Source organism: Centruroides vittatus, unplaced genomic scaffold (genome assembly GCF_030686945.1).
Source record: "Centruroides vittatus isolate TY-2023 unplaced genomic scaffold, ASM3068694v2 contig_3060, whole genome shotgun sequence".
NCBI lineage: Eukaryota > Metazoa > Arthropoda > Arachnida > Scorpiones > Buthidae > Centruroides > Centruroides vittatus.
Window position 1 is genome coordinate 1,079,813 of NW_027121964.1, and position 23,262 is coordinate 1,103,074.

Consider the following 23,262-nt stretch of genomic DNA (forward strand, 5'->3'; position numbering starts at 1 on the left):
ATTTAGTTATAAAATTTAGCAAAATTTTCAAAATTAAAGAAGCAATTTTCTAAATTTTCCAAAAATCAACAAAATATTTAAATGTCATTCATTACCTGACTGAATTAAAAAATTTATATTGAAAATTTGTTTAATAATAAATCAGCAATTATAATTAAATAAGTTAAAAATATCTTAACGTTTTTGCGATAATTTATTATCGAAATAAGTGAAAGTAATTAAAAGTGGTTAATGTTACCTTAGGTGCCAAGATGGCGGATCGTCTCCGATTCCAGCGAGGAAACAGTGGGACGCACGTTCTAACCTAACCTATTCTATTCTAATAATTTGGTTGCTAATAATTATGGTAATTTATTAGAATAAGTTAGAACGTGCGTCCCACTGTTTCCTTGCTGGAATCACAGACGAGCCGCCATCTTGGCACCTAAGATAACATTAACCTTAACGTTATAAGACGTTTTCGTTATTTAAAAAATTAGACTGATTGTTAATAATTATATTATGATTTAAACAACAAACAACACTGATTTCGCGGTATTTAAGCTTTATTGTTAATTTAGTCCTAAAAGGTTTTATTTTTGTTTACAAAATTTTACTCGTTTTGGAACCGAATTTAATATTTTATAAAATGAAATTCGTTTTTTATCAAAAATAAAAATATCTTTTCCAAAATTTATTACACAGTTTTCACAAATAATCTTTCTCTGGTGTAACAAATCATAATATATTTTAAGATTTTATACTTTTTATACAGTAGCCCATTTTAAGTAGAAGATAATAGTATTTGAACCGATGCATCTAAGTGAATTAGACACAAATATTTTGAATAACAGAATATCACAATAGAAATATTAAAAGTAATTTAATAGAATATCACAATAGAAAATATTCGTGGAAATTGTAATTACTATTATATTATAGTTAAAATTTGCAATATGACTTAATACACCGTAAAAAACAAAGTTCAACTTAAGAAAAAATGTCATACACTAAATGATTTATTCGAAGTTAGAATATAAATAAATACATTTTCAGTAAAAAAAAAATTTTTTTAAATGTACTTTTTGAGTCATACGCTATTTTCATTTAAATGAGAAATGCTTATAAAGTTAAAAGTGTAATCTTATTCATGAAATATAATTCATAAATCTTAACAACGCCGTAATTTAAATAATGTAAGAATTATTCTACATACTACTACTGTATTTTCCAATCTTCTTAGAGCCGCAGCATCCTATAAATTCTAAAAGTTTATTGAGAGACAATTGCTATTATCGTGATTATATGCGTATATTTTACATTGTAATGTTAAAAAATAAGAGCAGTCTTTTATTTTAGTATAACTATCAATAATCTCTTTTTTAAAAAGAAGTTTATAATACAATACAGTACATGTTTCCTGAGTATATACCAGTATTCATTTCTTGTATAGGCTATGTAACGTTACTTGCTACTATTGAACTTTCATGGTTTTTTTTTTTAAAGATTTACTAAGAAAACATGAAAAAAATTACACCAAATTCCTTAATATTATACAATAAATGGTTATTTTACTCGATAAATTAATAATTTTAATAAAAATAAAAACGTATTTTGTACTGTACTTTCTTATGAATTACATAAACAGTATTTAAAAATATATTTTAAAAACATTAATTTTGACAAATGCAACGAGAAGTCACATTATTTAAATAATTACAAAGTGAAATAAAAACTCCGATCGTGGGAATTCATAAATGCAGATTTTACGTGCTACATTCTGTTTGCGAAGCGATAAATCACAATTTAGTTGCAATGATATATATATATATTTCCTCTTTAATTCTCTCGTACTTTAGAACTATTCCCACTTTTAATTACACAAAAGAATTGACTTTTACTATTCAATTACACAAAAGAATTGTCGCTGTTCAATCTTTACACGTACACTCTTCTTTCTTCTACTCGTACTTTTGATTCGTCGTCGCCTCTTGTTTACATCCCTATTATTAATATAATGTAATTTTTCAACATCGCGGCATTCCTTCCGGTGTCTCGATGTTTACAAAATAAAAAAATAAAAATAAAAAATGGTTTCCAGGCGAGACATTTTTATTTTGGAATCTAGCGCCATCTGTTGCTGTTCAACATAACTAAATAAAATTTATAATTATGATGTAGAAAATTTATAATATAAAATTTAAATCTCGCTAATTGAATTTTATTTATTAAGAAAGAAGAAAAATATGTAAAATCAGGCGAGATTCGAATGAAAATATTCAAAACGCACTGGATAATTTTCAAATAATTTTTCCCGTGTTCTATTTTTAGAACAATCTAAAATAGAAAATCGAAAATTTATTACATTTGTAAAAAATAAAATAAATAAAATAAAATAAAATAAATCTCTGTAAGACTTCTAAATTGTAATAACACAACAAATATTATGGAAAAAGCTAATGGCTAGTGTATTTTTCAGATATAAATTAATCAATCACAAGTTTATTTATATTTATGTTAAATTCTATTTTTATCTATTATAAAATCGACAACTATTTTGTTTTCGTGTACAGACATTAACCAGATATCGACTTGTTATTCCTAGTTAAATATCAAAGTTTTTAGAATACACATGATTAAAACGTACCGTATTTTATACATATATGAATTTAATTTCTTAAAATAACTGTATTAAAAAAAGAAGCCATTACTTACTTTTCATAAAAAGACTTAGATTTAGTGGTAACGTTATATGAGCTTTATATTTTATAGTTGAAATAATTAAAGTGTGTCATTTAGGGCTAATTTTTAGTGTCAAAGTTTTAATGGTTTCACTTTTTTTTCAGATTCAAATTCTATTTTCGTTCTTTTAGTTTCGCCTTTTATTCATAATAATAAATTGCTTTTCGGACATTTTAAAGAGTCTTTAGAGTTTTTTTTTGTTTAAATAGTTGTAGGAAATATCCCAAAAGGGAATTTATGCGTGTGATTTAAATATCACATTACTGTGATAGAAAAAATGTTATAAAAAGAAAATGTTGTAATTCATGTCATGTCGATTGTAAGAGAAAGAAAGTATTAATATGAATAAAAAATTAGGCAAAATTTAAAAATGATGCAAACTATTTTAATCTAGAAACAAAAAAATTCGATTACACAATGATTGATATAGAAATATTTTTCCACACAATATCGGTATAATATGGGAAAAAGAATGCTATAGTAAGTTATGAGCATATGTAGATGATCCGGCAAGAAATAATCTCCACATCAAAGTATTCGATGAATAAAAAAGTCTCAATAGTAGGAAGTTTAATACTTCCGTTTGTTCGTTTTATACTTGTATATATGATCTATACATAATATTGATAATGTGAGGTGAGAAATAGAGCAGTTAAGAATGTGTGTACACCTCCTTATGCTCATTAGTCTCACTCAGCTGTCTAATAAAGTGAGGAGTTTTTCCTTATTTACTCGTGGTAATAACTCATATATATTTCTACATATATATGCTATGTATGACCCTTGTTGTCTTTAACTAATACTTAGTAAAGGATGGGCAACTCTTATTCTGTACTAGCTAGATTAAAAGAAATTTACATATTATTAAGTCGAGCTATGATTTCTCATTGGTAGATTTCTCGGAGATATTGCCCACTTATAATCTTTACATCTTGCACTTAGAGCATTTATATTGTGATATATAATGCTACCTTTGATTTAGAAAATATTAGTAGGATTCACAAGATCCAATAGCTGATGATGTTTCTGTTTTAGTGTTTTTTCCATAGCAGACAAGAATACATTTCTTTGCACACTAAAAGATTATCAGTCAAGACTTTAACATAGAGCACATTCTTTTATTAATACGTCACTCTCGTACTCTCTTTATAAATGCATAGTAATATAAACGCTGAGACGAGACCTCTATATTACATTATTAATTGTGATAAATATTCATGTGATTATTATTTCTTATATGTAATAGTTTTTATTAGTTATAATATTATATATAATATACCCCTCATACTATATATATATATAATAATTAGTTGACCCCGACGATTAATAGATTAAATAATTATATTTAACTCCACATATATTTATCAAGAACTGGTGGGACCATGTGAGACAAACGCATAAGGAATTAAATAGGTAGTTGAGAGAGTTGAAATTATGGAGAGTGATAAAACTAGATATATCATGGAGTTAATATTAGGTAGACCAGAGAATGCCTTCAACGATTACAGATAAGAGGTCACATTATATATTTAATCGAAAATTCCTCCCCCAGGGGAGCACCGGGATTAAAGCCAATATATATTTAAGGCTTAACGACATATGCGATATATGATATGATGTGTAGGACAAGCTTAGATCACACATGGTGCACACTTCATACTATACAAAACTTGTGGCTACTCTATAGTGTGATTCTAGTTAATAAGATGAGACATTATATGGTTTATTGAATAGAGAGGATAGCAGGAGATGAGTGTAGGCATTGAGTGTGTTTTCTATTTACGTTTATACGTCACTTTGCCACTGTTGTCATCTGTTCTAGAATCAATCGGAAATGGCATGGTCCCTTCTATACTTGCCGTGGATTCTTCGGGAGTCTTTGATACTTCTGTTGTTTCGTGATCGTGATCGTGATAATGTTTATGTTTATGGTGAAAAGGTTGAAGGGAAAAACGCCTGCGCGCAGATAAGGTCATAACCTTATATCGCTCCTTACGACCCTCACATCTAAAAAAATTCTTAATTTTTTGTGAGATACTGATGGGTAGACTCTCGAGTGTGTCTCTCTCAATTTGTTTTACTCTCCTCTGGTAGATAAAATCTCGGTTAACGTGCTTGTGACTTGACTTCTCACATTATAATAATTCGAATGTGCTATATAGACAGCTCACTAACATTCGATACTCTCGATCATACACATCAAAAGAAAATTACTGTATTCTCTTGCGATACAGATAGCAACACATAAATGCTAATCAATATCCATATTTATGTCTATATATTGTATCCTAATATTTAACATCTCACCACTTCAATTTGAAAAATTATTGAATAACTTGGATATTGTTCTATCTCTTTGTAGAGGATGAGCTTTTATTCATTCTTATATAGTTATTATTTTGAGAGTTGTCTTGACTTGTGTAGTTTATACCGATTTGTTAAATTAATCTACCTTACTAAGTTTCATTGTTATATAGCTATAATATTCTAGGGATAATAGTTTTTATAGACTCTTGCTAGGAATCTAACGGTGGGACACTGTCACTGAATAAATGACACTCGTAGCACTTGCTAGTACTCCTTGGTGACGTATAGGAAGACGATGGAGATGGAGTGAGTGTGATAATATCGCAATAAAGACTAGAATATAAGTATATGACATAAAGATTGACGCATGTGTGTGTGAGAGAGAGTATAGATATACTTTTATTATCATTATAGTGATCAACACTCTCATATTATTAATCTGTTGTTTCTCAATTTTTATTGGAACACTCTCTCATTATAATCTGTTATAGATTTAGTGAGTTTATTATAGAATACACAAGTATTTATTACTACTCCAGTATAACACATACGCATATTTTCTCCTAAAAAGTTTAAATAACTGTATTATTTATAATACCACTATAAATTGCAAGTATTGATATAAATAGAAAAGTATTGACATCTTACGCTACTTTCCAATTAGGTTCATCATTATATATTCATTCTGTGCCGACTATGAATTATTATCTCAGCTCTCTACCTATTGATTTATAATTACCGCATAAGAACTCATATATAATTTGAATTATTATTCATATATCTCATTGTGTGAAATAGATATTTCTGCTTTTTAGTAATAGATCTGATATATCGCTATTGCACATTCACTTATGTATTGATGAAATTAGTATTTGGTTTTAAAAAGTGAGCAGCACTTGTTGTTTAAATAAGAAGTATGAGATAAGTCGAATTGTAGTATAAATAAAGTATAATTATTATATTAATACATATACTTCTATGTAATTAAGATACGTAATAGGAAATTAATATCGCTCACTATCAAACTTAAATAATAAAGTGAGTTGCGCAAGGTGTTATAATATTAACTTGGATCTTTAATAACTTCTCAAATTCTATATCTCAAACTATAAAGAGGATAAAGAATTTTAAACATATTTAGAAATATCGAATATATACGATGCACGTGTATATATTGTCTTATTTACTCTCGTGTGGATAGCAGATGGTTTAACATTTGTAATCACACACGATATATAACAGTAATTAGTGTATGGAATTAGATCTCTTGAATATGTAGAACAATTAAACTTAGATCTGGTGCAACACTTCGTGAATAGTGAGATTCAGAATTTTTTTCCTACTATATGCTGGCACAAAGATAGTTTCAGACACACGAGAATGTCTAATATCTCACGGGAGTCGTACTAGTAATATATTAATATTAAATTTCTTCGAGATATTGTGTTATATTTGCATAGATCTATTGTATTAAATACTACTACATTTCTCTGCGGCAAAAGTACTTTTAATATAAAAGAAGTGTATGAGTATTAGGTAGGTTATGTTTTATAATATAGATGTTACATAGATAGTGGATGAGGAGGTTTGAATTTACAGGACACTTGGACCTAAAATCTGAGGGATTAAAAAAAATTAATAGTAAGATGAAGTAAGCTAACTAATTTCGAAGAAAATGCAGTCTCTCTCTGGAAAATATTGTGAGAGAGTACTCAGATATAATTGTGCAACCTATTATTTTATATGTATAAAATAGTGTGGTGTGAGAGAATGTAAATAATTTATATATTATTATAAATAATAAAATAATTGAATGTAAATATCAGATTTAGTAAAAAAATTTTATATATATATTATTTTAACTTCATCGTTGTAACATATTTCTGTGAGCACTGTGATTATTTATGAGTTGAATATGATAGAAAAATAATTCCACGATAAATGAATGGAGTAATATAAATTTTAACTTAATGATGTTTGTTTTTATATTTAGATTAGAATTTTTGAGTGATAATAGTTTTGATTGTTACAAGTGATAAATAAATCAATAGAATCAAATAGTAATAAACAACACAAATTAACACATGAAAATTATATATATATATTATAAACTACTAATTCATTGGGAATTCTCGGTAGTGTAAATATATAAATGTGGGTTACTTAAATCACTAGCTTTGATAATAATAATATTAGTACAAATTAATAAGATTACCAAAAAGTAAATTTTTGAATATTTAATATATATTTATATTATCTATATATTCACATGTAATGTTATACAATTGTAATTATATATGATGATATATCTGATTGTATATAATATATACAAATAATTCCTCTTTAGTTATTATTTCATTTCAATATATACTACGTTTACGGTAATCAATGTTTATAATTTGTTAATAATAGCTATTTAGTCAAATTGGATTTCAAATATGAGTTTTTTAAATGACACAGCGCTATTAACTATAAAGTGTAATTGTAAGTTAGAAAAGTGCTGCGAGATAACAACATTTGTAAGATATAAATCTTGAGCATTCATTAATACAAGTAACCATATCACATGTCTGTAAAATAAAATCGAGCAATTAATTAAGTGACATTTTTATTTATAATATGTTTTTTAACCTATGTATATATATGCTTTATAATATGTTATTATCAATTTGTTTAGTATAATTGATTTTTTTTTCTTTTAACATAATACGTGAATTATAGTATATTAATTTATAACAGTTCAATAATAAAATGTAAAAATTAAATTTGACACATATCGAAAATTATGACTCACCAATGTCAGGTGAAATAGTATTGATAAAGCTAATATTAATATTAAAGAAGAGGTAGAAGGAAACTAAATACATAAAGTGTATGATAAATTTTCTCTCTTATTGAGAAATAAAATCTCATTTCTCTGGATTTGCTCGCAACAACATTGACTCACATATTGATGTAAGAATAAAATTAATAAATATTTTTAACTAGTGACACACAGTAAGAATAATAACAATTCGCTCCATATATAAAAAAATTACAATGAATTTCATTAACATTATTGTTCATCATGTTTATTATTATAATAAAAATGTGAAATTATTGTATACTAGTACCTTATTATAATAGAGAGAGTACATTATATTGTATATAATTTTTTATTATTGTTATTTAAGATTAACGAACCTATTTAGCATTCGTATTATGGATAACATTCTAATTCTCTTATAATTTGAAAGATATTTTAATAAATTATTACTGCTAAATAGTGGATCAGATTACAATTATTCCCATTTTGATAAGATTCTGTGTTGATTTTGATTTCCACTGCTTCTATATATATAAGATATAGTACTAATTGTTTCAGAAATTACATTATTTTTTTTTAGATCATATATGATATATTCTCGTAAAGAGAGTGTATATCTTGAAGTAAATAAGGATTGTAATCAGTGCGGGTGGACATATATCAATGATTTAATTACATATCACAATATTATAAATAATTGTTAGCTTACCAATGCTCTTTAAAGTATAATGAATGTGTGGCCTTGCTGAAAATATTTATTGTATTTAAACAACATCTCGGATATTATCCTTTCAAACATAGTTACAAAAACTAACTGCTATTAAGAGTACGACTAAATTGCTTTAACCAAAATGATTAATGCCATTAGTGAACTAATTACAGAATTAAATCACAACAAATAACAAAGGAATACGTTAAATAAACCAATTAAACTCATTGTGATCTTATTTTATTAAAATACATAATATATAATTAAAATTTTAAAGTATTGGTTGGCAGTAAAATGTCGTTTCCCTCTAATGAAAGATACGACAAGGAGAAAATTCATTAAATGCTGTTGCTCTTGACACAATAGTAGAGAATATAATTAGGACATTCAGTTCAGAAAAATTATTTTTTAATAATCCTAATGTTCAGACATCAGCACATATATTACAGTTAAAGATAAATGTTCACGAGTCAGTATTGAACAGATAAATCACCTAATAAGATGGATAAAATAACAGCTTCTTCTCGTAGAGTTTATCTTTATAATTTACGCAAGAATACAAGATAAGGTCAATTTATCACGATGAGCGATCTGTATTAACATATAGTTATTTGATAAAGTATATATTTTTAAGTGAAATCTCTTTTGGATCACACACGTATATTATCGCTGGTAGTCAAGCTTATATTAATGAGGTGTAAAAAAGGAAGATAAACATTTAAATAGACAATATACGTACTGATTCCATATTTACTCACTAAATAATTTTTAACAATATAATTGAGAAAATATTAAGCACATATGGATATATATATATATAATAAAGAAGAGTACCCGAGTCTAAGACAGAAGGGTCGTGAGTATCTCATCATTTTGTGTTATATATAGTTATTGATATAATTTGGTAAACAGGACTTTGAGATGAAAAGTATGACATTTGAGTGAATCACCAGTTTGATATGGCCCTGATCAAGCGAAAGATTATATATAGCACTCATTATAAAGTCACATCCCAACTTTTATATTTGAGCGGAATCAAATATGCATTATCCTGACTTTAGTTAAATTGTATTGTGGATTTATTATTTACTAATGCTTCGGAGTTTTAAATATTAACGTTTCTAATTTTTTTAGAAATTTCTAACCACTCTGACTCACTCCATAAAAAGGCCCCCCGCACATAATACTGAGGTACAAATAATACCAAAGGCCATATGTGCTCTTGTCTACTTACGCATAAAAACCAAAATATAATAGTCCTTTGGGTCTGGTTTCTAGTCTGAAACCCATTACTATAACTACAAATGACACTAGTGTGCGGGTCGTCTTCCTAAGGTTGAATACCTGTGAGCCGACATGATTCGAGTGAACGCATGGCCGTGTACCAATGTCTGCTCACGGTGAGATCAATCTACTCGTTTATCTCTACTATCACAAATTTAATCGCGGAAAAGATGGAGGTTCTAAGCCAGATTTTATCTCGGAACACAGACTCCTATGGGCCTTTCTAGTGATTTGAATATGCACGCACACTAAAAGAGAGTTCGACTTAGATATTGATGCTGCTTTATCCTTCTAATATACATAATAAGAATAAAATAAAGAGAGTGAGAATACTAATAAACTAAACGTATTTTCTTAAAATAACTAAATTTTATGTATTCTTACCTATAAATCTTCAAAACGATGGCACCGTAACAAATGGCGAATCCCAATTCACGAAACCAAGGTTCTATCAGACAAATTATATTCGACGGTTCAAAATATCTGACGATAACCTGAAAATATTTCGAACTGACTCATTTTTTTAAAAATATAATATTACTTTATTATATAACAAATTCTATTTCAATATTAAATACACATACGTATATAAATTTACAAGATATTCCATTAAATTTGAACTTATTGATTGATTCGTTTACTTTCCAGTTCACAAAACCTGGCAATATACATTAAAATCTCTCCAGATGACCTACCCTTTAAATGGTCACATTTTTTTAGAACACAATTTTTATTCCATTTTAATCCATTTTAAGCCGACTACCAATTTATGAGACCAAAAACAACTTGGATTCATAATTCCTTTGTGTGAAATACCCTCTTTGTGGTGTCATTCCATATGGGAAGACGAAATCGAAACCGTATGCGTGTGTATACTGTACAATGCTGTACATGTTGCATTGTTGCATTAGGTGTAAAAGTTTCTCCATTTTCTCTTATTCCCTTTCGTGGAAAAAATACATAATTTACTGTTAAAATTCTTAGCAGTCTTGTGTTCTATTTATTCTTATTAAACTAAATAATATAACAAAACCAACGAATTTCATCTTCTAATAGGAATGAATAAAATTCTAATTGATGACGACAGATTTAGGTGAGATTAAGACGGTTTTTGGAATCCGTTCAGTCCCAAGAGGAATTTATTTGACAAATAGAAAAACAATATTAAAGACACTATCTTGTCAAAACACTCGAAACAGAGAAAGCAAAACTGTACTTCGCATTACTTTAAATCAAATATTTAAAACTATATGCATTACATTTTCATGTACAATACTCAAAATTACATGTGATGTATTAATAAATAAATTTTCTTGCAGTATAATGTTAATCAATATATAACATTTAAACAGTCTGTTGTATTGCCTACATAGCAGTCGGTGTAGTGTTACACTAGAATACCACATTCACTATATAATACTACTATAGTCTGTACCCATTATATTTTCGTCATTATCTTCTTTAAAAAATCCATGGCTTTGGACCAACCATTTTTTTGAGTTGCTCTGCTCCATGCTCCGGTTAAAATATTCTTACAGGAATTACATTAATTTTTTCTTTGATATATAAGTACATATAAAAAAAAATTGTTTATTTACTACTAATTTATTTATTATTAAAAAAATTAACATACAACCTAAAATTTATTTGTTGATTTTAATAAATAAAATGGCAGACAGCAAGTCGTCCTTCCTTGCCTATTATCAGTTAAAATTAATCTTAATCCGGAAAATAGACGCTCAACACTTGCTTGAGAAGTTGGCGACTCTGCATGCTTTTCTGATGTGCTCCGGATATTGGTCAATGGCTTCTAATACATTTGTTACAGTCAAAACCCGTTTTTAGTTAGAACGCGTTTTAACTAGTTGAAACCAGTTTACACTGGATGTCTTCGTTAAAACCCGTTTTGTCTAGTTAAAACTAGTTTTAACCCAAATTCATTTTTGACTAGCAGTAAATTCTAGTTTTAACTAGTCTTAACTCAAATTCATTTTTGACTAGCAGTAAATTCCGTTATAGCTTTTAGATAGTTATTCCGTTATAGATATCATACTGGTTAAGGCTGATAAATCACAACATAGTTGATTAAGTATATAAAAAACAACGTTTAACAAATTACTTTGCTTTTCGTTTATTCTTCCGTCGTTCGCTACCAGTTGACCAGTCCACATTTCCACAAATACGAAGGCGACCTTTCTTTATAGGCTACTGCCGACGTAACAAAACGTAGTTTCAAACAAACGTAGTTTCAGTAACAAAACGTAGTTGCCGACGTAGTTTCAACTAGTTAAAACGCGTTCTAACTAAAACGGGTTTTGACTGTAACGTATATAATATATAGTAAAGAGTGATATGAAAAAAATCTTATACAGTACTAGATTTCTTTCGAGCAAATACTATGTAGAAATCATATTATTGAAATTATAAATATCGTGCAAAAAGACTACTTTTTCACTGTAAAGGATTCTTCAATCTGTTATCGATCCCTTTTTTTTTTTTTTGCTAATATAGTTAATAATAATAGTATGTAAATAAGCAATTCTGATGAGTCGGTATTAATTCACACACCGTTTTTACAGAAAAGATTTAAAGTGTTTGCAAGTAACAATTTACACAGTACTGAACTGTCATATACGTAACCCATTGGACTAATAATTTTTAATGAATCATTTTCAATTGACTTCCCAATCGACCCCCGAAAGTGCCTTATCGACCCCTGGGGATCGATATCGACTACTTTGGAGATTCCTGCTTTAAATCATTAAGTTTAACATTGAATTGCCATTTCAAAAAGAATAATTTTTCAAATTTTACACTATAATAATAATATAATTTTACTTATAATTATTTTTTAAAAAGGACGAACTTCTAAACAGTTGATTCGCTTACGTTTTTTGTTGTGTTTATATCAATTAAATTAATACAATACAAATCAATGATCAAATGAGATATAATAAAATCTATATTTAGGTACAGTATAGCCTATTATATCTCATCTGAGCGGATCCGGATAACCAGGAAGATCTAGAAATAAACAGGATCTATCTAGACAGGAATCCAGAAAGATCCTATTTCGATTCAGCTAGATCGAATATATGGCTTTTATTATATATATATATATATATTATTTTTATCTTACCAAGGTAGCATTTTATTATATATGATACTAACAAAATTTTACATTTCATATAAAAATGACATTGGGTTAGATTTATTGCCAACATTTTTGGGCGAAAATGGTTTAGAATTCAGATAATCTATCAATTATAAAGTAATCTCAGCAATTTCTAATTATCGAAGCAATTTATTTTAATCTACAATAAATAAAAATGTTTTCGTGAAGCCAAGCCATTTTCGAAATTTGAACTGCATCGTTCTTCTTTATATAATTAATAGAAATAATATAGAATATTATAGCATATAATTTAAACGAAAGAATAATTATTCTGCACCAAATAATTCGAATTATTTTTCGAGCGATAATATCTATTGATTTTTAAATAATCTATGATGTAAAAGATGGAATTAATAAAGCTTTTGTCCGTCGTGATAAATATGAAGTAAAATTTTATATGAATAAATTCATGCATGTGATAAGCGCACGATATGGCTAAAATCTCACGATGATCACGTTGAATTTTTATAATTTTGATTTGTCGGAAAAAATCAATTATATTCAATATCTTAAGCTGTATACAAAACAGCTTATTAAGTTCACAGTTTTTTTTTTTTCATCTTCTTAACGTAAGAATATAAAAGATATTTGCATATATTATTCTAATTTTTCAATACTTTAATAATAAACAGTGATTTTATCTGATAAAAGTCATTATATTCTGTTTAAAGTCACAGTAAATATATCCCAATTTGAATTTCGGAATTTATAAGGTCTAGCTTTATCGAATATCGAATCATACATTTTAAAAACATTTAATAATTATTTAAAATAGAAATATTATATACTTTTTTATAAGTAACAATGAAATAAAATACTGAAATTTCGGTGTTATTTTTAAGAACCAAGTTTTTGTGTTTTTATCTTTTTTTATAATGTTCAAGCTCGCAATAACTTTACAAAACAATTTATATTATTTTTAATGCACAACCTGAATAACTTTTGCAAAAAATTACGTTGATAAATATGAAAATACATGCTCTTACTTCCTCTCAAAGAGATTTAATTAAGTGACTTTGTTATCAAAAGATTTATAATCTGATAAAGAAACAAACTCACTTGATTTAAGAGAATTATACGAAAAGTTTCATAAGATTAATTCCGTTTTTATTTTTATTTTTTTTTTTTTCACGAAAAGTTAGAGCCAATGATCCACAAATCCACATCCAAATCTATTTCAGTTTGATTCTAAACTTATATTTAATGACAATGACAAACCAGAATGTATTATAGATTCATATTTATAACTAAATTTTAATTTAATAAATCAGTTATATGACATAATGACATTATTAAAGAGCAATAAAATTTAGAAATTAAGACCAAAACATTTTAAAATTTACAGGATCAGGATTTCTATTCCGTACTGTATTGTATAAATACTGTATTTCATTGTGTAATTTATATTACACAATACAGTAAAGAATAATTAATAGAGATAAAATGAATAGGTCGAATAAAATTTAGAATAAGAGTCTACTGTGTAGAAACATTAAATAGAAACTACTGGTAAGTTTAAGATAATCATTCGATTTTATTTATTAAATTGTAAATACTGAAATAAGTTTCATTGATTAACATAAAAACTGTACGAAATATAAATTGACTGTACTATTTTTATATAACTGAATTTTTATAAGTCAATAGAGTTTGTAGAAAAAAATTATCGATTGAAAAGTTAATCGTATCAACTTAACGAAGTAAAAGCTTCGAGTTCATAGAACTAATTTCTTAAAAATCTTCTATATTTTCTGAAACAATTGTCAGAAATTCATGAATTAATGTCAATAAAAGTATTTAATGATATTCACACATAACAGTTATTTATATACAAGTATATAAATAGAACAGTTATAATACATTGCTACCTTTATTATTAGTTGAGTTTTTACTACTGTTATTAACTGATAATTATTTTTATTTCAAAATCTCCAAATAATGCAAGATTAGTACTACAGAAAGCCGTAAAAATTTACAGTTTTCCAAATGCTATCGTGACACGAATTGATAAATGAATTGATGTGAATGAACAACTTTTCCAACAATTGCTGTAATTAGACTTTCTTTTGTTTTGTATTTTACTAATAAATTTTTTTTTCTGCTAAGACATTTCAATCTTCTTTTTGTTTTTACAAAAAAGTAAGATTCTCTTGCATTTCTTGACTCTTTAGTATAGATCATAAGCTTAAGAGCAAATAGACTGAGACTTTACCGCAGCGCTTAGCAGTACAGCATAGCGTGTTAAGGGGTAACTATTCCGAACTTTAACATCCTCCTAGAGCTGAAACAGTGTATCTTACAAACATATAGCCCTTAAAGGGCTATGTTTGTGAAACATTTTTGGATTCCCTAGGCCTTTGGAACACGCTATAAAAAGTATTGCTACTATCTCGCAGAACATTCTGTATGTGTGTGTACTGTGCAGTATATATATTGTATAATATATACGTATGCTTGCGTGTACGTGTTTTAGAATCAAATACAGATCACGAAGGAAATTTTGGGAAGCGATTTTAATTCGTATACTAAAATAAAACTTTTATTTGCTTTAATATATAATTTAAATAAAGTACATAAAGTTAAATAACATAAAAATGTAACAAAATTAAAAAGTAATGATAAAATATTAATACATAAACATTATTTTAGAGAAATAATGAAGTTCTGGGTAAATTTATCTTAGGTTGCCAAAATGGCGGCTCGTCTCCAATTTTCAGCAAACAGAATGGAAACAGTGAGGATGCACGTTCTAACCTAACCTAACCTATTCAAATAAATTACCATAATTATTGCCAATCAAATTATTAGAATAGGTTAGGTTAGGTTAGAACGTGCGTCCCCACTGTTTCCCTTCTTCTGTTTGCTGGAATCAGAGACGAGCCGCCATTTTGGCTACCTAAGGTAAATCTAACCGAAGTTCTCTTACGAACGAAAGTGTATGTAGGGTAGACCGTTCCACGTCCAAACACCTTTTTACTTTACAATCATTTATTAATACATAAATATGAGCCAGTTGTTATGATTTCAGTGAATTTACAATCATCTATATACATAAAAACGAATGTATGTCTGTCTGTGTATGTGTCTGTGTGTCTGTCCTTCATGCATTACCACACTATTTATCCGATTGCCATGAAACTTTGGGAAGTTGTTTAATACACTCCCGCGAAGGTTTGTGGCATATGTGAAGACCACTATTTCCCCCCTTTCAAAAATATATTTATATATGGATTAAGGCTTTCATGTCCAACAGATGGCGCTAACTTCTGACAACCTAAGTTGGCTTTTCTGTGAGGCATTATGCTTTTCTGTTAGAATGGACTAAAGCAGATCATTTTCTATCTATCTATATAAATAAAATATAACGTTTGTTTGTTCCTACCGATTCCTTTTGAATTTTAACACAACGTTGCATTCGAATACGCAAGTGTTTGTATATAATATACACGTCTAAATTCCCCCTACTGGGGAGAGATGGACGGGATTAAGGCTTACCGTGAAAAACTTGGCTTCTATTATACTATTTTAGATGCGGTTTTTTGCGTTTTTAATAGGTTACGTCAACAGAATATACACTAAAAAGGGATTTTTCGATATTCCCTTGCGGGGGAGAGGGACAGGATTAAGGCTTACCGTGAAAAACTTGGCTTCTATTATACTATTTTAGATGCGGTTTTTTTTGCGTTTTAATAGGTTACGTCAACAGAATATACACTAAAAAGGGATTTTTCGATATTCCCTTGCGGGGGAGAGGGACAGGATTAAGGCTTACCGTGAAAAACTTGGCTTCTATTATACTATTTTAGATGCGGTTTTTTTGCGTTTTAATAGGTTACGTCAACAGAATATACACTAAAAAGGGATTTTTCGATATTCCCTTGCGGGGGAGAGGGACAGGATTAAGGCTTACCGTGAAAAACTTGGCTTCTATTATACTATTTTAGATGCGGTTTTTTTGCGTTTTTAATTGCGTTTTAATAGGTTACGTCAACAGAATATACACTAAAAAGAGATTTTTCGATATTCCCCAGCGGGGAAAGGGACAGGTTTAAGGCTTACTGTGAAGAACTCTGCTTCTATTTATACTATTTTGCATGAGGTTTTTTTGCGTTTTTAATTGCGTTTTAATAGGTTACGTCAACAGAATATACACTAAAAATGGATTTTTCGATATTTCCTTGCGACGGAGAGGGACAGGATTAAGGCTCACTGTGAAGAACTCGACTTTTATTATACTATTTTAGATGCGTGTTTGATTGCGTTTTAATAGGGTACGTCAAGAGAATGTACACTAAGAAGGGATTTTTTGAAATTCCTCCCACGGGGGAGGCGTTATACATTTATAATAGATACATTTTGAGCCACAGCAACGCGTGGCCGGGTCTGCTAGTTTGTTATAAATTGAGGATATAGAGAACAAATTTAATTATACATTGCCACAACACTGCATTGCCCAACTTTTGAAGTTACTATTGTATTTCGTCAGTATCAGAGGTTAGTTTACCAGAAAAATTTAACTTTTCAAAAAAGGCAAATTGTCCAATGATTGAATAGGTTAATACACGTCCGAACACTGGTGTTCCACATCGGAAATAAAGATCTCGGGTCAAAGAAAATTCAAATATCATACATATTTTGTAAAAAGTTCAAAACTATCATCCTCGTATTTAAATTATTACAAAATGTTTGAGAATCAAAGAAGTAAACTCATTTGACAATATAAAAATTTTGAATACATAATATTCACTTTTCACTAAAAAGCCTAATCTATACAAGCTAATAATAAAATGTTTGAATATTAGACAACAGTGGCATAATTATCAAAAGAAAAATTAAGTAAAAAAGATACTGATATTGCTTAAAGGACGAATAAACTACAGCTGTGTTTGTAAATAACTACGAACGGTTTTTCCTTGTAAAGTTATGTGACAAGTTCGTCATCAGATGCCCTGTATTTGTACCCAGGCAATGTTTCGGCAATTATATTTTGAAAATCGTTACCCACCTAGAAAACTTATGACGTAAATATAGCTTTTATAATAATTAATTCTCAAAAGGTACAATACTGATACAACATAAACGAAGCGTTCTACTAGTGAGCACATTTCCACCGCCGGAAGCTTCCGGTAGTAGAACGTCCGATTGTGAAAACAGTTGTTTTGCTATGTGAGTAATAGTGACAAAACTTGCGATTTGACAACGTGACAGGGACCCACATGCACCCCAATAGACATTTCTCCACGGCTTAGTTCAACTGGAATGCTGCAAAACATAATTGTGACTGAGAATCTCACAAGTTTCGCCTGAAAAAGTTAAAGTTCCCAAAATTTATTTAACACTTCTTATGTCCCTACAGTGCGGTTGACCCGTCTTACTGGGCCGGATGGCCGAGCGGTCAAGATGGCAGCCTACCGCTCTGGGGGACCCGGGATCGAATCCGAACGGGTCGAGAAATTCCCAGGAATTTTTCGGGGGGGGGTGGTCCGTTCGGATATGTCGGGCCCCGTTCCTCACCACCCGGTCGTCCCATTGTGGGCCTGGCCGAACCATAATGGGCCTACTAAAAGAGACCCTCTTAGTGCCCACAGGGCGGAAAGAGTTGAAAAAAAGACCCGTCTTACTGAAGTTCATACCGCGAAGTCTTTTGACGAGATACAGGTCTCGAAATTTAAATTGTCCGTTGTCCACAAGTGGAACGGTTTCCCTTGTGTTATAGCCTATACCAGGGATGTCCACCCCGCGGCCCACAGCTTACTGCACCCTACAAATTCTTTACATACATTTCCATTTGTTTTGGTAAAGTATGTCGTAAAAATTATTCTCATTTCACTGGCTACACTTTTGATGTCATAATGATGTAACTGGTTTTAGAAAACTGTTATGCATATGAGGGAGTACTGTACATACCTTTTTTCCCTGTATGTATAGTCTACTAAGAAAATTTTTGAATAAAAATTTTTGAAAAACTAATTTATTCTGGCAATTTTTTAAAATAAAGTACAGTGGGTGATCGGTTAACGAACATAATCTGTTCCAAGACCATGTTCGCTATCAGAATTGTTCATTAATCCTTTATCTGCTCGAGTCTTTTTGATTATATCTTTATTAGGTAAGATCGTGTCTACTGTAGACCTGTTCAAGTCATCTGCCTTCAATATCAGACATCTTCTGCCCACTCTCTACCTTGGATATTATCTCTTACTTAGTTTCTATAGATAACACAGTTCTTGATACTCCAATCTTTTTAGGCCCCGTAATATTATCAGTTTTTTAAGTATAAAGTTCACACAAAAATTCAGAGAACAGAAATTAACTAATGCAAAAAAGGTTATGTATACAACTGCGAAAGTCTCGTTCCATAAACCATGTATAGATGCCATTAAAATATACAGTAGTTTTATAAATCTTAAATGCAGCGTCGCTTCTTGTGTTTGTTCTGTCAGTTAACTGTACGTTAACTGACAGAACAAATGGGTAATCGGTTAACTGTACGTGGATAATCGGTTAACTGTACGTTAACCGATTATCCACTGTTGTACATACTGTTGTAAACAATATTCTTTTCGTGCACGAAACACATCAAAACTGTCGAAAGAAATAGATTGAGTGATTCCCATTTAACTAACATTCTTAGAATTAAGACTAGTACCATAAAAGGAATGCAATGTCAAAAATCTCATTGAATTTATTTTTATTTCGTGGGAGTATAATTTTTTTTTTACTGACAATAATACAGTATTTCTAATTTAGCCCATTAGAAAGAAAGGTCGGACAACCCTGGCTAGATGTAAACAGTATTTTCATGATAAATAAAAAAAACATTGATAAAAAGAATTTGTATTTAATAAATTACGAAATAATTAAAACTTTATAGTACATTGAAAATTTATTATTATTATTATTATTATATATTTAAAGAAATAATGTCAGCTATAATATATACAGTATATTATAAACATTTTTGTACTTATCAGTACATATAAAACAAATAGAAAATAAATTTTATTAGATAATTTAACTATATTGTTAAATTATCTCTAAAATTTAATATTAAATAAATAAATAAATTATATAATTTTTAACAATTAATATAAGTAATAATTTATTCTCATAAAATGAATAAAACACTAACAAACTAAATTGTATTCAATATAATTTATAATTGATTATGGAATAAAATAATTAGTTATAAATTATTCAAATTTAAATGAATAGTTTTTTTAATATATTTTTTAAAATTTAAACATTATAATGAATAAATATTTTCTTAATGTTAAGTGATTATGATGAGTTATGATGTAAAAACTTTCAATATGCTTCGAATTCGATAATCTTTCAACGTATAACATTTGGCTTATTGTTAACGTCAGTATTGCGATTTCCTAATGGAAAAGTTTGCTTTGTGTATTTTAATGCTTTGTAGAATTTAATCAAATAAAACACGAATAAATTTTTATAGCAGTATTTTATTAAGAAATCAAAATTCAAAAGTTTCGAAAACAATTGCTTTTAAAGTAGTTTTTTTTAAAAAAAAAAAATTATTTTCCACTCGTTTACTGTTGTAATTCATATAATTTTTTTTTTAAATTCACGGCAAAATAACTTTAAAAAATAGACTTAAAAAACGAAAACAAATATTGTAATGTTAAAATATGAGTTTAAATACTTAATTCGCATATCTTAAACACGCAGAGAGATGTCATTTTAATTAGCGAAACTACAAACAATTAGGATATACAACAATTTTATGAAATAAAACAAAACAAATACGATTCATTCGACTAAATACACCTAGATTCAATGAATCCTTAATATTCTATTGCGTTTGATATCATGATTTAGACGAATATCCAAAGTTATTCATTATATTTAGCCTATATTAGTTATATAATTTATTAAATTATGGATAATAAACAAGCATTTTTTTAAGTGAAATGTAAATTTAAAATAGTTCAATTCCTATTTACTTTATAATTTTATCATATATATATATTTATTTATTGAGAATTTTCCATAATAAAATAATAAAACGAATAGGAATTGAACGATTTTAAATTTACATTTCACAAAATTTAATAAATTAAGCGAAATATAAACTTAAAATAATTCTATTCTAATTCTAAATTTAACAAATTTACTAACTATTATATATTTTTCTCTCTTTATAATTCTTCAAATCTAATTACTAGGTTAAAAAATAAACCTTCATTAAATTACTTTTCAAAAGAACTGCTCGAAGGAATGCTTTTAAGCTTGATTTTGTAAGCATTAAAAAAATAAATAAATAAAATAACGAACGATTTCATTAATATTTAAGACGATAATCTTTAAATATATCAATGTTTAAAGGACGTCAATTTTAATATAGAACGGCAAAGGAATTTTTAAATTTGACACATTTGCCATTACAGTATTTGAACATAGAAATAAAAATTCGAAATCGATGGTCCAATATTATATTTAAAATAGTTTTAGGTTAGTAACCTGTGAATTCCTTAGATCAGAATATTGATAAATCATCGATCACTGAATTCATCAATTTAAAATGAGAAAAAATTTGATATTTTCTATTTTTCCAATCATATTTAAAAAAATGTTTATTAAGCACACAATAAAAATGAGAGCAATTATACTATTTAAATGTTTGATTGATGCCTTCGCTCTTTATTAATGCTAAATATATCTCATTACAAGTTGATCCTATCATTCATTTATAATTGATAGATTTATTACTCTTTAATAGGAAAAATTACTAAAAATTAAGATATTACTTTCGATCTTCAAATTCTTTTTTTTTTATTAAGTTACAATAATAATTACTTATTATATTCTATACGTTATCGTGATTAAAAATGCTTTCTATTACAGTTTTAAAAGAAATTTAAACCGAACAATAATAAACAAAATCCAGACAAAATGAATTTTTGTGCCAGAACTTAGAAAAACATCTGACAAAATATAGACCTATTAATCATAATATATTATTTTCATTTCATTAAGATGTAAAATAATTCGAATGTAAATAAATAAAATGAAAACAAAACTTCGCTAATATTAAAATACACGAAAGACATTAGATTTACTACATTATTATTAACGAATTGGGACTAATCTCAAATAATTACTCTGATAACTACGATGGTAGCGATAAATTCTCGTTTCCTCTGTCAATTTTTTAAGTCACTAAATGACTAACAATTATCTGATAAATATATTCAAGTATAATAATTTGCAGATTTTATTTAGATGTTAGAAAGTTTAAATTATATTATTATTATATTAAATAATCATCGGTATTTTGTATATTTAATAATGTAAATTTAATAATTACAATGTAAAATATTATTCGGTAAATAACTTTGTATGTATGCACGGGTAGTGTATATATATATACACTCAATATCTGTACACAAAACTATTTATTTAAATTATTCTCCCGAAATGTACTGTACAGAATACTTTTGACAATTAATAAAACAAAGTTCCTATCAATTTATACATTTATTTTATGATGTATTTTTAAGATATGTTTTGTTCAACAAGCATTTAATATAAATGACAAATAATGAAACATATAAAAAATGTTTTCAATAAATATTTTAATAAAAAATAAACTTTGAATTATTAAATTTTAAAGTTATCGCATTTATAAATTTATATCTCGATCTTGAAAATATTAAATTAAAAAAACACCAATCAAATACCATCATCGATATAACAGCGATAATGTAAACATAACTGGCAGATTTACATTATAACACTTACCGTTTGGTAGATTAGCAAGGCTCCAAATAGAATCATTTCCAATTTCACCCATCTTGCACTCGCAACAATCTGCGAAAAAATATACGTCAGAAATTCTTTTCATGCCGAAATTCCAAGCTTGTTAATAATAGAAACTAGTAATGGAAATAGTCAAATACGACAACACTAAGCGGCCACAATTCTTTGATTAAAAAAAAAACTCGAGAGATCGAATGGAATCGCTACACAATGAAAGGAACACTATCTAACTGGATTATTCATTGAGAATCATTCAGTCGCATTCGTTTCAAATATTCGCTTCAAAAAATCATGATTTATGCTGTTACTTTTCAGATTCTTAAATAATATATATATATATATAAAGTGAAGGCTTATGTCCGTGAAAAGCCTAACAATTAAATTATCTATTTAATTGTTAGGCTTTTGTTTTGCCATTTACTAACTATTATATTATACTAGTAGCAGAAGAAGGGTGTTTTTTAGAACAAAATTTAT

At 27.9% G+C, this 23,262-nt stretch overlaps 1 protein-coding gene across 1 annotated transcript in view; it reads right to left on the reverse strand.

The window, feature by feature from the left end:
- Positions 1-4,496: 4,496 nt before the first annotated feature.
- LOC136972909 (metabotropic glycine receptor-like) overlaps positions 4,497-23,262 on the reverse strand; it is a 30,612-nt gene continuing 11,846 nt past the window's right edge. The window contains exons 5-7 of the mRNA XM_067267572.1: positions 22,768-22,836; positions 10,212-10,321; positions 4,497-4,728 (exon numbers count right to left, since the gene is read on the reverse strand). Coding sequence (XP_067123673.1) covers positions 4,497-4,728; positions 10,212-10,321; positions 22,768-22,836 — 411 coding nt within the window. The remainder of the gene's footprint in view (positions 4,729-10,211; positions 10,322-22,767; positions 22,837-23,262) is intronic.